This window comes from Trifolium pratense, linkage group LG3 (genome assembly GCF_020283565.1).
Source record: "Trifolium pratense cultivar HEN17-A07 linkage group LG3, ARS_RC_1.1, whole genome shotgun sequence".
Taxonomy (NCBI): Eukaryota; Viridiplantae; Streptophyta; class Magnoliopsida; order Fabales; family Fabaceae; genus Trifolium; species Trifolium pratense.
The window spans coordinates 37,031,480-37,049,521 of NC_060061.1; the positions used below are offsets into that span (position 1 = coordinate 37,031,480).

General features: G+C 32.9%; 2 protein-coding genes across 8 annotated transcripts; both read left to right on the forward strand.

Annotated features, from left to right (window-relative positions):
- Positions 1-1,774: 1,774 nt before the first annotated feature.
- On the forward strand, positions 1,775-17,542 carry LOC123916472 (pentatricopeptide repeat-containing protein At5g27460). Of its 7 annotated transcripts, none has more exons than XR_006812150.1 (7): positions 1,775-2,003; positions 2,787-3,105; positions 3,733-4,970; positions 5,073-5,124; positions 5,505-5,659; positions 16,973-17,038; positions 17,405-17,460. XR_006812150.1 is itself a non-coding variant. In XM_045967936.1 (4 exons), exons 2-4 carry the CDS (start codon positions 2,815-2,817, stop codon positions 5,098-5,100), a joined length of 1,557 nt encoding a protein of 518 aa, XP_045823892.1. In that variant the 5' UTR covers positions 1,775-2,003; positions 2,787-2,814; the 3' UTR covers positions 5,101-5,486. The 7 variants fall into 7 exon arrangements, 1 of the variants encoding a protein (XP_045823892.1); XR_006812153.1 differs by having other exon boundaries at positions 5,568-5,659; XR_006812149.1 differs by having other exon boundaries at positions 1,775-1,967.
- LOC123916473 (purine permease 1-like) lies at positions 15,644-17,935 on the forward strand. The gene is made up of 2 exons (XM_045967937.1): positions 15,644-17,038; positions 17,405-17,935. The coding sequence occupies exons 1-2, from the start codon at positions 16,283-16,285 to the stop codon at positions 17,759-17,761; spliced, it is 1,113 nt and encodes a 370-aa protein (XP_045823893.1). The 5' UTR covers positions 15,644-16,282; the 3' UTR covers positions 17,762-17,935.
- Positions 17,936-18,042: the final 107 nt, after the last annotated feature.

Below are 18,042 nucleotides of genomic sequence, written 5' to 3' on the forward strand. Positions count from 1 at the left end.
AATCCTTAACGAATAGATTTGCAAAACTGAAAATCATAAAACATATACATTAATCAAACCCTAAAACATCAAAAACAACACAAATCGAAATTAATGAATAGATTTTGATGAAGAAGATCCGCCGTCTCCGTCGATTTCGTTTTCGCCGTCATCACTGTCGATTTCGTGGTATGGGTGGTGGTGGTGCGAACGCTTGCGAGAAACAGAGGGAACGCGTGCGAGAGAGAAGAAGGTTTTGGAGATGGTGAAAATGCAGATCAAAGAAGATGGAGAATATGTGACAAGATGAAAAGGTAGGTTCGAGGAATGTTATTGTTAGATGAAGGAGCAAATTGTTTCAATTTTAACATAGGGAAAGTTTTGGGTTTCTATGAAACAAGGAGAAAGATGAATGTTTTAATTTTATTTTGTATATTTCAATGTTTTTTTGATTTGTTAAAAATGTAATTTTATATTTTTTTTGTTTTAACGGAAGAGAGAATATCCAGCTAGCATTAAAAAATATTAAAAATAAAAATATTTGACATGTAGGCAAGTTATGTCATTTAAATGTCCAGTCAGATGCTTACATGTGCGGTGAGTGTTTAAAAACAAAAAAATAAATAAAATTGAATTGCAGGAGGGTAAAAGCAAAAAAAACATTTATAGTGATAAAACAAAAATCGTCAACATTGCGGGTAAAGAGCTATTAGACCATCTCTAATGGTGTAGTACCTATTAGGTACTTATGGTACTTATTAGGTACTACCATTAGAGTACCACTCATTTGAGTACCTATTATTAGGTACTACTTCTTAAATAAGAACTCTCTCTCCTCTTGGACCCACCTTATTTTTCATTAAAATATTATTTTCATGAGTCAACTTTATTTTATATATTTAATTTGAATTAATGGTACAAAAACACTTTTTTTTTGTACATCACAAAAGCACAATTTTTGAATTGGAATGCCTCTAAAAAAAAATTAATGTCAACCATATAGGGTTATTATTTAGCAGATGATATTTATCTACAATGGGCTACACTTGTCAAGACAATTCTAATGCCACAATGAGATAAAAGAAAATTGTTTGCCCAACATCAAGAAGCAGCAAGAAAGAAAGTGGAGCGTGCATTTGGAGTGCTTCAATCTCGATTCGCAATTGTATGTGGCCCGATGCATAATTGGCATATGGATACAATTAAACATATATTATATGCATGCATTATATTGCATAGCATGATTGTGGAAGACGAACGACACACGTATGCTGGTCATTTTAATTATTCTTATGATCAGCCCCGGAACAATGATGTTTCAACAAGTGACACACATAATAGTCCTCATCCAAATCTCGCACCATACCTTCAAAGAAGAGCACAAATTCAAGATAAGCGAGCTCATGTTCAACTTCAACATGATCTTGTCGAGCATATTTGACAACGTTTTGGGCATTATGATCAACAAAATTAATTGTTTTTAAAATTATGTAATGTTATTTTAAATTATTTTTTAATCATGAAATACTTAAAATTTGGTAATATTATTTTAAATTAAATTTTGAATTATAAAAAAAATAGTACATGCTAATTTTGTAATTTTGTAATTCAATCAATTTATATTATAAAATATATAATTAAATAATAAATTATTGTAATGATGTTGAATTATTGATGGAACCCATTTTAGAACTTTTTAAGAAGTGCTCTATTAGAGAGTATTATTATTAAAAATAATAAATTAATAATATGTCATTTAAGTACTAAAAGTTGGAGTGCTCTATTGTGGACCGTTTTAATTTTGAAGTCTTGAAACTTTCACTCACTTCCTCCTGCACTTTTTCTCTCAACCGTGATGGAATCCAATAACCAAAAACGGTTTGAAGCTTCATCGCCGATTCTCTATCGGAACCAAAAGCCCTGACTCGACTCGGTTTACTCTCTGGTTCCACTTCTCATTCTTCCACCACCGTCTTCTTTCTCCACATGTAATCCCTCATTGCTTCCACCTCCTTCCTCCGCCGGTATCATATTCATCGATTTAACGTCATTGCTTATTCAATTTCACCTCATTTGTCTTCTTTCGTTCACTTTATCTTTTGGCAATGAAAAATGGTTGAGTTGAAGGATGTTTTGTATTGCATTGTGTTGTTTTTTGCTTTGATGTTGGTTTTGTTGTTCCCCATTGTACGATGCTTGTTTCCTGTTTGATAAAATGCTTCAACCAAGTTTTATGTAAAAAGGACACTGATCATAATTTCATAAATGAAATGAAGCATGATATGTTTTAGTGAGATTGATAGTGAACTTTCATAATTATTGTTAAATTATGGTTTGGATTCAAAATTCTATTTGTAATAAAATGTGAGAAGTGCTTACAAAGATAATTTCTTTGGCATGTGTTGGCTCGGATCAACTGTGGCTGATTTTCCAAGTGATCAATTCAACCACATGTTGGAAGTCATTGAAAGAATTGAGAGGGGTTGAGGTTGACAACATCCCACATTAGAATTGCCGTTAAAATGCACGAATACATACATGTATTTGTTCACTCACACTTGAAAACAAACACAAGTATGAATATATTGAAAATTCTACAATAAGCATTGATACTTATATATTTTTGTATGACCTATTTGTAATGATGTAGATTTATTAGTGAGACTCATTTAATTTTTTTAAAGAAGTGCTGTTCAATGCTTGTTAAATACTATTATTAAAAAATTGCTCCATTGTTATGCTTTAATATTTGGATTTAGCGGCAAATTCACGAGCAATTTAATTAACATGGTGAATCTTCTGTGAAGGCCTTGATCGGAGACGCCATAGCTTCAGATGGCAAATCACTCTCTGAACGCCGGAATACGACGGTACGAAATCTTCCGCAGCAGCATCAGTTTTGTTTTGGGCGCACGAAATCTTCGGACCCACGCAGATTATCGCTCTTCAGATTTTTCAGACAAACAGAACCTGAAGAGCCGAATTGCGGGATTCAAACCTTCAAATCGGAATCCATTGCCGGTGCTTCAAAATTGGGTCGACCAAGGCAACAAACTTTCACCATCGGAACTGAGGCGCATCTCGAGAACCCTAATCAAATCCAAGCGCTACAACCACGCATTTGAGGTTCCATTTTTCTTTACCTGTTTATTATATCCCTATGATGCAACGTGTGTGCTTCGATTTCTAAAGTAGTTGTTTGCAACCGATTGCGATTTTTCACTATTTAGGGTTTAGAGTTTATGTTTTGATTGGTGGTATGAGATGGAATGGAAGGGAATAAAATAGAATGAATTTGTATTTCATCCATTGTTTGGATGATTTAATATAGAATGGAATTGAATAGGGTAGAATGCATTCCATCCTGTCTCGTAAAAGTAGCTCTGTTGGTAGCTACGGAGGCCATTATTGAAGGGGTCCGAGTTCAAACCCCGGATTCCCAACTTCGCCACACTTATGGGGTGAGTAATAGTATAGCTACTAGGCTACTGAAATAAAATAAAAAATGCATTCCATCCTACAACACTATTTACCCTCATCCAATTTGGAAGAAATGGGATGCAATCATCTGTGAGTTCCAGGTGGACTACCTTTATAAGTGACCCGCCATAGACCAGTGTTTAAAAATTATTGGTAATTCTAGTTCTTTTAATCTCTGATGAGCATGTCATTGAAATGTGATTTGTGGGTTTTATGAAACAGTGTGTTCAATTCGTCAAGCTATTTAAGCAGGTTAATTATTCTTTTGCACAGGTATTGAACTGGATGGAAAACCAACAAGAGTTCCGTATAAACCCAGCTGATCATGCTTTGAAATTGGAGTTAATCATTAAAAATTATGGGCTAATGGAAGCTGAAGAATATTTTATGAGTATACCTGACTCACCTGGAAAGAAATCTGCCTATCTCCCACTTCTACGTGGCTACGTAAGAGATAGGGACACCGGTAAAGCTGAGACTTTCATGGCGAAGCTCTATGATCTGGGGCTAGTGGTGAACCCTCACCCTTATAATGAGATGATGAAACTATATCTTGCCACATGTGAGTACCGGAAGGTACCCCTAGTTATCCAACAAATGAAAAGAAATAAAGTACCCTGCAATGTTCTGTCCTACAACCTTTGGATGAATGCTTGTGATGAGGGAGAACGTTATGGGGTTGCAGCAGTGGAAACAGTTTTTAGAGAAATGCAAAATGATGAGAATGTTGAGGTGGGATGGAGCAGTCTTGCTACTTTAGCCAATGTTTATATGAAAGCAGGACAATCTGAGAAAGCCGTTCTAGTTCTCAAAAATGCTGAAGAGAAACTATCTACCTGTAACCGTCTTGGTTACTTCTTCATCATAACACTATATACCTCTTTGAAACAAAAAGAGGGAGTCTTACGGTTGTGGGAAGCCAGTAAAGCTGTTGGTGGAAGAATCAGTTGTGCCAACTACATTTGCATACTAACAAGCTTGGTGAAGCTTGGGGACATGGCACAAGCCAAGAGAATCTTCAGAGAATGGGAATCTAATTGTCAAAAATATGATATCAGAGTCTCTAATGTTCTTTTAGGTGCATATGTGCGGAATGGATTAATTGAAGAAGCTGAATCATTACATCTCCACACATTGCAGAAGGGTGGCTGTCCAAACTACAAGACATGCGAAATTCTTATCGAAGGATATGTCAATAGGCAAAAGATGGATGAAGCTATTATTGCCATGAAAAGAGCTTTGGCTATGTTGAAAGACTGTCATTGGAGGCCGCCACAAAGAATTGTGTTAACCATAGCTGAATATTTGGAGAAATGTGGGAATTTTGAATATGCAAATGAGTACATCACAGATATTCATAATTTAGGTCTTGGAAGTTTATCATTGTATAAAATATTGCTTAGAATGCACCTTTCTGCTCACAAACCACCTCTCCATGTCCTTCAAATGATCAAGAAAGACAAAATTGAGATGGATAGTGAGACGTTTTCCCTTCTTAAAGCTTTCGCCGGGTAGATAACATCAAATCCATTGGGATTTGTGGATTGCTTGTTGCAAGATGTATGCTTTAATTTGTCTCCCTAAGAATAATTCAAGTGTTTTTACATGTTCAGGCTGAAGTGTTTGGAGGTGAAGCAGTAATCTTGAGGTCAACTTTTTCATTAGGTGAATATTTTTATTACAATTTAATTTTTTTTTTTCTTGCTAAATACCATTAACTTAGTTGAACGCATAAGCCAAAGTGCAACATTGTCACATAAGACTCAAAACGAATATTTTGTATACCATCTATTATGTTAGTTTATCTCTCTACCGGGACTTAAACCCTGGACCTCCAACTCCTTAACCCTTAGCTCAACCCAAACTTGTATTGGCATTCGATTCCCCCAATTCTCAAAATCATAGAAATATGGTATTCTATAAATTTATTAATTCAGTATGATTAACAATAACATAAATCTTGGTGATTTTAGTTGAATTAGAGGCATGCCACTTCTTTATCCTTGTTGATGTATTGTTATTCACAATTGACTGCTTACATGCAGAACAAAGATGGGCTATCCTTTTCCTGTCATCCTTTTTTACCAGCCAATTATATGTTTTTTCAGCCAGTCAATGATTGAAAGTGAAACTAGAACTTTCTAAAAGACAGTATAAATTAATGGCCACCCACCAACTGAAGGAGGAAAAGCTGCCATCGGTAAGAAATTTTCTATCTTGTCCCCGTTACCTTTTGTGTTTATTCTTTCTATTTTTCTTCAAATCATTTTTGTATTCCATCTGTGAGCATATGACTATAACCTTGTTAACCTGGGCAAATACAAATATTGCGTGAGATGTTGGCCTATTTGTTATAACTTTTTTAAAAATTGATTCGCAATATATTTTGGCAGCATCTATTATGGACCCTTTTAGGGTGCACCCCTTGCTACACCCCCACTTTTTCACTGTTTTACCGTGGGCCCACTTGAATATTGAAAACTCAGAAAATTGAAAAGCTTTGTGTGATTACGGTTGTACCCTTCCTTCATTCATTTTGCAAAACCACTATTTCTCTTTCTTTTCCACTCTTTCTCTCTCTTTCTCTTTCTTTTCCATCTTCTATGAACTCAATCTTGACAGATCAGTGATACGTGAAAAACTAAGTCACGAATGGTTCAGATTTAGAAAAGTGTTTTCTCAGTTTTCCTTCTCTCCACTCCAAATAACATCTCTGTCACCTCTGCATCTCATGTCTTCTTCCACTCTTCGTCTGCCTTCCTCACCGCTCACCGTCCGGTATCTCCACTTTGTCGTTATTTTCCCCTTTTTTCAGATTGAAGATTGTTTGCAATCTTAAGAATTAATTTTATCATGTAATTTTCGGATTCAATTAATTAAGTATGAGAAGTTTGGCAATTTTAGGTTGGAACTTTATCTGGAAAAACAAAAACGAAAAAGAGAAATCAACTAATCAACAGAAACAATTATTGCTATTCTTGTCTATACAATCCATTAATTGATTTGTTTTTTTTTTTTTTTGTAGAACGCATGAATTGAAAAATGAATAATCTGATATTCCAATGTCAAATTCAGTAAGTTTAAGTTAATAGATTGGGATTTTGGACTTTGCTGAAGAAAATTTAGGGAACCTAACTTTGATAAACCTGAACAATATGGTGGCCAACGCCGGAGCAGCCACCGCCGATGAGGAATTGAGAGCCAGAGAGATAGAGGGAGGAGATGAAAAACGTGTTCTGATCTATAAAAGAAAGGAAATAATATGTATTGTATCAACACTAATGATACAATTGTGTTGTTTATATCAGCACTCATGATACATAAATGAATTGCTAAAAATAAGAGATTGCTATTGATTTCTAATAGACAACTCATGCTAACAGGAAGCTAATAATTATATGGGTCTTGTTAACATGTGCCCTAAGGGCACATGTTAAGATATCCAAATATAGAAACTCAACATTTAATGATGCTAGAAATTTAATGCTTCAAATGTTAAAAAGCACAAATTAGCATTTAATGGTTTCTATTTTTGTTTCCTTAACATGTGCCCTTGCCTTAAGGGCACATGTTAACATTCTCCTAATTATATATAATGATGTGCCATATAATCATAATGATTCTCCTAATTAAATCATAGTTGATTTATCTTTAATATATGGACTCCGCTCTTTATTTCTTTTTATTTTGTTATTTTTAATTCATTGCCACGTGTCACCATGGGGTGCGCTGATCAAATCAATCTGAGTCACTTGATCTTTGATCAAGATAGTAGGCAAATCAGAGGGCCCTGATTGGTTTTACCTTTTATGTTGTTTCTGCTATCTTACCCTCGTGTTGCTAATAATGAAAGGGTTATGAAGTTCGACTAAAACTATCGATCTTGATCGGATATTTCGAATTTCATCAATCTGGTCATTCAATAACATTCAATAACACCCAATTAGAAAAAGAATTTCATCAATCTGAATGTATAGACAGATTGTAATAACAGTCTCATCATAAATCTAGTTTTAATAACAGTCTCATCGTCTAAATTGAATTTCTAAGTTTAAAATAAGTATTTTATAATGAATTAGTGGTAATCATCGTCTAATTTGAATTCATAGGTCTAAAGTAAGTATTTATAATGGAATTAGTGGTAGTCATCGTCTAATTAGAATTCCAATGTCTAAAGTAAGTATTTTATAATGGATTAATGGTAATCATCGTCTAATTTGAATTTCTAGGTATAAAGTAAGTATTTTATAATGAATTAGTGGTAATCATCGTCTAATTTGATTTCCTAGATCTAAAGTAAGTATTTATAATGGAATTAGTGGTAGTCATCTTCTAATTTGAATTCCTATGTCTAAAGTAAGTATTTTATAATGGATTGGTGGTAGTCATCGTCTAATTTGAATTTCAAGTTCTAAAGTAAGTATTTATTAAGGAATTAGTGGTAGTCATCGTTTAATTTGAATTTTCAGTTCTAAAGTAAATATTTTATAATGAATTAGTGGTAATCATCGTATAATTTGAATTCTCAGGTCTAAAGTAAGTATTTTATGATGGATTAGTGGTAGTCATCGTCTATTTTGAATTCACAGGTCTAAAGTAACTATTTTATAATGCGTTTAGTCATAGTCATCGTCTAATTTGAATTTCTAAAGTAAGTAGTTTATAATGAATTAATGGTAATCATCGTCTAATTTGAATTCCTAGATTTAAAGTAAGTATTTTGTAATGGATTAGTGATAGTCATCGCCTAATTTGAATTCCTAGGTCTAAAGTAAGTATTTTATAATGAATTAGTGGTAGTCATCGTCTAATTTGAATTTCAAGGTCTAAAGTAAGCATTTTACAATGGATTAGTGGTAATCATCGTCTAATTTGAATTTCTAGGTCTAAAGTAATTATTTTATAGTGAATTAGTGGTAGTCATCTTCTAATTTGAATTCCTATGTCTAAAGTAAGTATTTTATAATGGATTGGTGGTAGTCATCGTCTAATTTTAATTGCAAGTTCTAAAGTAAGTATTTATAATGGAATTAGTGGTAGTCATCGTCTAATTTGAATTTCTAGGTCTAAAGTAAGTATTTATAATGGAATTAGTGGTAGTCATCGTCTAATTTGAATTTCAAGTTCCAAAGTAAGTAATTATAATGAAATTAGTGGTAGTCATCGTCTGATTTGAATTTTTATGTCTAAAGTAAGTATTTTACAATGGATTGATGGTAGTCACCGTCTAATTTGAATTCCTAGGTCTAAAGTAAGTATTTTATAATGGATTGGTGGTAGTCATCGTATAATTTGAAATTCCAAAGTCTAAATTTGAATTATAAGGCCAATTAAGTATTTTATAGTGCGATTAGGCATAAGCAATGTCTAATTTGAATTCGATGGTCTAAATGAAGTATTTTATAGTGCGATTAAGCATAAGCATCGCCTAATTTGAATTCGAAGGTCAAAATTAAGCATTTTAGAATTCGATTTTTAAAACAGAAGAGTTAAACAATTGTTTAAACAATTGTTACATGCCCTTGAAGAATAGTCATAACCATCGTCTAATTTGAATTTCAAGGTCTAAAGTAAGTATTTATAATGGGATTAGTGGTAGTCGTCGTCTAATTTGAATTCCTAGGTATAAATTAAACATTTTAGAATGCGATTAGTCACAAACCTTTTGTTTTATTTGTTTAAACAATTGTTACATGCCCTTGAAGAATAGTCATAACCATCGTGTAATTTTAATTTCAAGTTCTAAATTAGACAATGGTTATGACTAATCGCATTATAAAATACTTACTTTATAAACCTTACTTATTCTTCAAGGGCGTGTAAGACTTTGTTTAAACAATATTTAGTGTTATACAAACATTGTTTTATCTTTGATTGTTATTCTCTTTATTGGTTTATTTCATTGAGATTGTTTCTCTCGATATCGATTGCTTATGTTTGTTTGATCTTCGGACCTTGTTGTTTCTCTCTATTGATTGCTTCTCTCTTTTAACTCTTATGTTTGATTAATCGCATTATAAAATACTTAGTTTCGACATTCGAATTCAAATTAGACAATGCTTAAGCCTAATCGCACTATAAGATACTTAATTTAGACTTAGAAATTCAAATTAGACCATGTCTACCACTAATGCCATTATAATTAGACCATGTCTACCACTAATGTCATTATAAAATACTTATTTTAGACCTTGAAATTTAAATTAGACTATGACTACCACTAATCCATTATAAAATACCTATGAATTCAAATTAGACTATTTCTACCACTAATCCCATTATAAAATACTTACTTTAGACCTAGAAATTCAAATTAGACGATGGTTATGACTAATCGCACTATAACAACAGTATCATCGAAAACCTAGTTTTAATGAAAAGATTGTGAAGTTCGACTAAAACTACCGATCTTGACCGGATATTTCAAATTTTATCAATCCGACCGTTCAATATCACCTAATTGGACTAACAAACAAATTAGAAAAAGAATTTTGATCATTGGACTCCGAATGTATAGACATATCGTAATAATAGTCTCATCAGAAACCTAGTTTTAATGAAAGGGTTATGAAGTTCGAATGCATAGACAAATTGTAATTAGCGATGCTTATGCTTAATCGCACTATGAAATACTTAATTTAGACATTGGAATTCAAATTATACGATGACTACGACTAATCCCATTATAAAAATCATAATTTAGACCTTAGAATTCAAATGAGACAATGCTTATGCCTAATCGCACTATAAAATACTTAATTTAGACCTTAAAATTCAAATTATATAACTAAAGGTATTTAAATTAGACAATGTTTATGCCTAATCGCATTATAAAATACTTAATTTATACCTTATAATTCAAATTTGACGATGATAATGACTAATCGCATTCTAAAATAACTAATTAATACCTTACAATTATAATTAGACCATGTCTACCACTAATGTCATTATAAAATACTTACTTTAACCTAGGAATTCAAATTAGACAATGACTACCACTAATTCCATTATAAATATTTAATTTAGACCTTGAAATTCAAAACGACTAATTGCATTCTAAAATGCTTAATTTATACCTAGGAATTCAAATTAGACGATGACTACAACTAATTCCATTATAAGTACTTACTTTAGACCTTGAAATTCAAATTAAACGATGGTTATGACTAATCGCATTATAACAACAGTATCATCGAATACCTAGTTTTAATGAAAAGATTGTGAAGTTCGACTAAAACTACCGATCTTGATCGGATATTTCGAATTTTATCAATCTGACCGTTCAAAATCACCTAATTGGACTAACAAACAAATTAGAAAAAGAATTTTGATCATCGGACTCCAAATGTATAGACAGATCGTAATAACGGTCTCATCGAAAACCTAATTGGACTGAAAAAGTAAGTATTTTATAATGAATTAGTGATAATCATCGTCTAATTTGAATTTCTAGGTCTAAAGTAAGTATTTATAATGGAATTAGTGGTAGTCATCGTCTAATTTGAATTTCAAGATCTAAAGTAAGCATTTTACAATGGATTAGTGGTAATCATCGTCTAATTTGAATTTCTAGGTCTAAAGTAAGTATTTTATGATTGATTAGTCGTAGTCATCGTCTAATTTGAATCGTAAGGTATAAATTAAGTATTTTATAGTGCGATTAGGCATAATCATCGTCTAATTCGAATTGTAAGGTATAAATTAATGTTTTTGGTCTACATTATAATCCAGATACATAAATTATTTAATGAATCTAAAAAGTTGTTTTTTGCTTATAATTAAGGATGAATAGAGTAATTAGTGTACTAAAAAAATTGCAAAATGTAGTAAGAAAGAAAAGTCACAAGACCAGAAGTTATTTTCCTCTTAGACCATCTCTAATGGTGTAGTACCTATTAAGTACCCATGGTACTTATTAGGTACTACCATCGAAGCATAACACATTTTAGTATCAAATAAGTATCACTTCTCAAATAAACACTTTCTCTCTCACCTAATAGAATTTGTGGGACCCGTTTATAAAGATGTAGAGTTAATGATGAGATGTGGAGTTATTTGTGGGATCAGTCTAGAATTTTTTTTAAGAGGTGCTGGGCTGGATAGATTGAGTGCCTATTAAGTACTATTATTAAAAAAATTATAAATGAGTAATGTGTATACGCGAGATTCATTCAGGTATTCAAAATTGTACTTCTCCGTTGTGAATGCATGTTTAACCTCTTATCTCTTCAAGGGGCAAATTCCAAAATCCCATTTCTTTCTCTCTCTCACGATGAGGAACAACAATAACTCATATTGAAAAACACAACACCCTCCTTTCCTTCTTCTTCAAGTTCTGGACTCACATTATTTTCCAAACATTTAACTATTTTTTCTTCCTCTTCCGCAACAAAATGGTTGCCATATCTCTCTTTTTTCTTCCGTTTTTTTTTTTATAGTTAAAATCAATATATATCAGATAAATGCAAGCTTCCATCTTCATAGTTCAGAACAAGAGATTAAGGAACAAACTTGTAAGAACATAAAGTGGAGAAATCAATGCTAACAGTATTGCCAACGCCAAGTGGTTGGAAACACATAAAAATCAATTTTTTTATAAGACAAAAACAAATTAAGAAAAGGGATTAATTTGGGATAATTGAAGTGAGAAATTGATTAAGGGATGTGAAAAACCTGTGTTGGAACAAATTGAGGAAATAATGTTCAATCTGAACATTATTTAATTAAAATCAAGAGAGATGTGAAAAACCTTCATTTTATTTAATTAAAATCAATGGACACAATTAAAACCACACTAAGTCTATATTTTTGCATTTAATCTTTTCCTCCTTTTGTTTCATACTTCTGCTGATGCGCTTTTTTATTCCATGATACGGCGGCGGCGGTGGGAAAACCGGCAGAGAGGCCGCCGCACATAGCAACGCGATATTGAAATCCAAAGAGCTCGCCGTACATAGCAGCAACGACGAAGGAAACGATGAACTGTAACCACGATGACAGTAATAACGACGACGGCAGTAACGACGGCAGCGACAACGACCTTTCCAGCCGGTGAAGTGGCCGGATCTTTGTAAGAACATGCCGATAACGCCGCTTTTGCTACTGACAGTGACAACGAGAAAGAATATGAACCGCTACAATGGAAGGGATCGTGTCACTTTTTTCTTGTTTAATTGAAACCCCAATTTTTACAATTTTATTATCTCTGTTTATGAGCGGAGAAGAGAAGATGAGTTCGCCGGTAGTGTGGGTGGAGAAGAGAAGAGGATCGTTCTTCCTCAGAGAAAGAGAAAGAGAAAGACGAAGAGAAAGAGAAAGACGAAAGAGAAAGAGAAAAGTGAAAATATGAGTTCAGGGGCATAAACGTAATCTTGCATTGTTACTTAAAATAATCAGATATTAAATTGAGGTGGGACCGCAGTAAAAAGGGCTGGGTGCACCATAAACCCCCATTTTTGGGGGTGCATAATAGATGCTGCCATATATTTTTGCTATAATTATTTTAACAAAAAAAAAAATTTATGGAAAATTTCAAATGAAAACTTTGTTTGAATAGTTAAGTGTAATTCTAAGTATTTCATCATTTATTACGGGAGTGGTTATGGTGCATAAGCGAATTCCTTATGCACGATGCATAAATAACACAAAATCATTTCACAGCAAAATAGTTTTTGATTACAACCCTCTGAAACAATTCATTCCACAGGAAAAATGGTTTTGACATGATTAAGTACATCTAATGTGAAATCATCCCACAGCAAAAATGGTTTTGGCATTATTTTAGTTTAAAACTAACTACGAAGCAATCTGATGACGTTCAAGGGTTGCTGTTGTTGATTTGGGTTGGGAAATTGTGCGTTTGGAGATTTGTTAGATTCAATTTAATGGTGGAGATTTGCTTATGCACCATGCATAAGTTTATTCCTTATGCATAATAACTCATGCCCAAGTTTTATATCCTTCATTTTTTTTTATTTTTTGAGGCTTTTTATATCCTTCATTAATTTCACAAAAAAAAATATAAAAAAAATATAGAAAGAATATAAGATAAATAAATAAAATATATATATATATATATATATATATATATATATATATATATATATATATATATATATATATATATATATATATATATATAGGGGGCTGCTAACTTAGACCCAGTTGGGTCTAAATTAGCAAGGTGCACCTTTTGAGTTGGACAAAAATACCCATTTTTTAATTTTTTGGAAGAATAGAGCAACAGGGGCATTTCTGTAATTTTATGCAACAGTACACGCGCCCCCACTTCTTTTTCCCCCCCCAGGACACGTGTCACGCGATTACAGGACAAAAATCACGCGCGTGCATGACACGCGCCGACAGGTGCGCGTGGTGGACAGGATGGGAGGAGAGAGAAACTTTGCTTTTGAAAAAGGCAGCCACGTGTCACGCTATTATTGGGTCTGCGTGATTTTTTTCATTTTATACTTTAAACTCGATTATTTCGTCGTAAATTAATTTTTTATTTTTTAATTTTTATACCAAAATTCATAATTTTTTTTTCTCTACAAATAGAGACTTGGTTTGTTTGATTTGGACACCGAAAAAAAAACGCAATTTTTCACTACTTTAAACTCGATTATTTCGTCGTAAATTAATTTTTTATTTTTTATTTTTTATACCAAAATTCATAATTTTTTTTTCTCTACAAATAGAGACTTGGTTCGTTTGATTTGGACACAGAAAAAAAAAACCCAATTTTTCACTACCTTAATCTCATTTTTCACTACCTTACATCAACTCACTGAAACCATTCTACCAGAAAAATGGTTTCGGAGTACAAATCTCTGAAACCATTCTACAAGCTAAATGGTTTCAGAAGCAAATAACTAATAATCAACTTACTGAAACCATTTTACCAGCAAAATGGTTTCAGATTACAACTCTCTGAAACCATTCTACCAGATAAATGGTTTCAGAAGCAAACACAATTAATAAATTACTCACTGAAACCATTCTACCAGTAAAATGGTTTCAGAATACAACTATGTGCAACCATTCTACAAGCTAAATGGTTTCAGAAGCAAATAACTAATAATCAACTTACTGAAACCATTCTACCAGCAAAATGGTTTCAGTGAGTAATTTATTAATTGTGTTTGCTTCTGAAACCATTTATCTGGTAGAATGGTTTCAGAGAGTTGTAATCTGAAACCATTTTGCTGGTAAAATGGTTTCAGTAAGTTGATTATTAGTTATTTGCTTCTGAAACCATTTTACCAGCAAAATGGTTTCAGATTACAACTCTCTGAAACCATTCTACAAGCTAAATGGTTTCAGAAGGATTTCGGTGTCCAAATCAAACGAACCAAGTCTCTATTTGTAGGAAAAAAAAAATTATGAATTTTGGTATAAAAAATAAAAAATAAAAAATTAATTTACGACGAAATAATCGAGTTTAAAGTAGTGAAAAATTGCGTTTTTTTTTCGGTGTCCAAATCAAACGAACCAAGTCTCTATTTGTAGAGAAAAAAAAATTATGAATTTTGGTATAAAAATTAAAAAATAAAAAATTAATTTACGACGAAATAATCGAGTTTAAAGTATAAAATGAAAAAAATCACGCAGACCCATTCATATGCTGACACGTGGCTGCCTTTTTCAAAAGCAAAATTTTCTCTCTCCAGCATATAATCTAGTGTGGCGCAGACAAGATGATCTGATAGATCAGGATGATCTGGGCTGTCTGATTGATCAGACAGTCTTAATGAGATCACATCTTGGCTGTCTGATGGAAATCAACGGTCTGTAACCATGGTCCTTCCGTACGCGCGCGACACTGGATCGACGTCTATTAATTGTTTAAGAAGGTGGGGCGCGTGTTGTTATTTTTTTTTTTTATGTAAAATTACAGAAATGCCCCTGTTGCTCTATTCTTTCAAAAATTAAAAGAATGGGTATTTTGGTCCAACTCAAAAAGTGCACCTTGCTAACTTAGACCTAACTAGGGTCTAAGTTAGAAAACCCCATATATATATATATATATATATATAAGATAAATACAAAAAAATACAAAAGATAAATACAAAAAAAAAACAAGATAAATACAAAAAAAAACAAAAGATATACAAAAAAATAGGAACAAAACAAAGAAAATTCATTTTTTTTAAAGAGTTTAATTTGTATGGACCGTCGGTGTAATGTTTTTTTACACACGCATCCGATGATGTATTGCCACATCATTTAATAAATGTGACACATCATGTGTTTTTAAATACCATGCATGATGTGTTGGTATATTATTGTAGGCATGTGTAAAATAACATTACACACTAACCGTGTATAACAAACAAGCCCGTTATCTATGATTGCAAAGTCATTCTTCATTTAGATTGCTAGATTGTCATGGTAGATGACCAGATATTCTCTACGTTGTCGCAAGAGGGTAGATGAAAAATTCAAACCATCGGCCAACTATGAATCAATATAATATTCCTAGCTTTTTCAATGAAAACGAATACGAACATTTTCAAAGGAGAGGTCCACACATAATAATACTTAAAACATAGCTACAATATGATGTAATAAAAAAAACTGTTATTATGGATACGGCAAATACACAAGTTAAAATTCCATTTTTATATTTAACAACGACCACATAGTATATGGTTAGTCATTGAAAAATCTTCTATATATAAAGTATATTCTCCAATTTCTCATTTCTCCGTTAAAAACTGAATACACAAACACCATCAAGTTTCATTATTAAACAATCACACAAACCAAAGTAGTCAAAAAAACAGAACTCACACACACACACACACACACACACACAAACATGGCAGAAGCAAAAGAAGAAAAAACAGAGAGAAAAATGAAGAAAATTCTTCTCATAATTAATTGCTTAATCTTAGCCTTAGGAAACTCCGGTGGTCCCCTCATAATGCGTCTTTACTTCATCCATGGCGGTAAGCGCGTCTGGCTTTCCAGTTTCCTCGAAACCGCCGGTTTCCCCTTAATGCTCCTCCCTCTAACTGTCTCATACATCAAACGCCGCCGTATCAACCACCGTCCACCACCGTCAACTACCACCGTAATCACCACTGAAAAATTAAATATAATATCCATGAAACCTCCTCTATTCTTCGCAGCAGCTTTCATCGGAATCCTCACCGGTCTGGACGATTATCTCTATGCATTCGGCGTTGCTCGGCTTCCGATTTCCACTTCGGCTTTAATAATCGCTTCTCAGCTTGGTTTTACGGCAGTTTTTGCTTTTATTCTTGTGAAACAGAAATTTACAGCTTTTTCTGTAAACGCTGTCGTTTTGCTTACAGTTGGAGCTGGTGTTTTGGCCATGCATACGAGTGGTGATCGACCTGCTGGTGTTTCTGTTAGACAATATGTTATTGGTTTTCTTACTACTGTTGCTGCTGCTGCATTATATGGATTCGTTTTGCCTTTGATTGAGTTGGTTTATAAGAAAACCAAACAGCCCCTAACTTATTCTCTTGTCATGGAAATTCAGTTTGTTATGTGTTTATTTGCTACTCTCTTTTGCGCTGTTGGCATGATCGTAAACAACGACTTTAAGGTTAGTCGTCGTATTAAGTTTGGATCGCGTGTTTGAATCTTGAATTTGAATCCTAACAAATGACTCAACGACTCTGGTACAATTATTGGTACAATTATAAGATTCAAACATGAGATAATAATTTTTAGATTTTGATCTTCTGCAGTGATCAGAGTCGTTGATTAAAAAAAATTCAATGACTACAGTATCGTGCTACAAAATATTCATACATTTGTACCATGATACAGAGTCGTTGAATGTTTTTAAAGTCAACGACGTTGATGCAGTAGCACAAGATCGAAACATAAATAATTTAATATTTTTGTTGGGTTGATTTATTTATTTTTAATAGTTAATCATTGTGAGTTTGCGATTTGAATTTTGTAGGTGATACCCAGGGAAGCAAGGAATTTTGGTCTTGGAGAAACAACATACTATGTGGTGTTGGTGGTGAGTGCAATAATGTGGCAAGCATTTTTTTTGGGAGCAATTGGGGTTATTTTTTGTGCTTCCTCGTTATTTTCCGGTATTTTGATTGCTGTGTTGTTGCCACTAACGGAAGTATTAGCAGTTATTTTCTATAAAGAAAGTTTCAATGCTGAGAAAGTGGTGTCTCTTGTACTTTCACTGTGGGGGTTTGTGTCTTATTTTTATGGTGAGATTAAACAAGCTAAGAAACAGAAGAAGAAAAGTGTTTTAGAAACAGAATTGGGTCAAACTATTGATGTAGTATCTGCTCCTTGAATATTGTAATGTATAGGTCATAAAAGTGTGTTTGTGTTTGTATTTGAATCAAGCAATAGGCTTTAGTTAGATGTATTTTTAGAAAATGGGGCATGTGAGTGTAAACTAGTGTAATAGTATTTGAGTATTTTATTGTAATATTTGTAATAATATCAAGTGATAATCCTTGCAATATGTTTAGTTTGTCTTTGGATTTATTGGACCGGAATTATTCACAGTAGAAAAAAGTCATAGTTATATTTAGTTATTGATTTGAGGTCGTACAATTAACATTATACCTT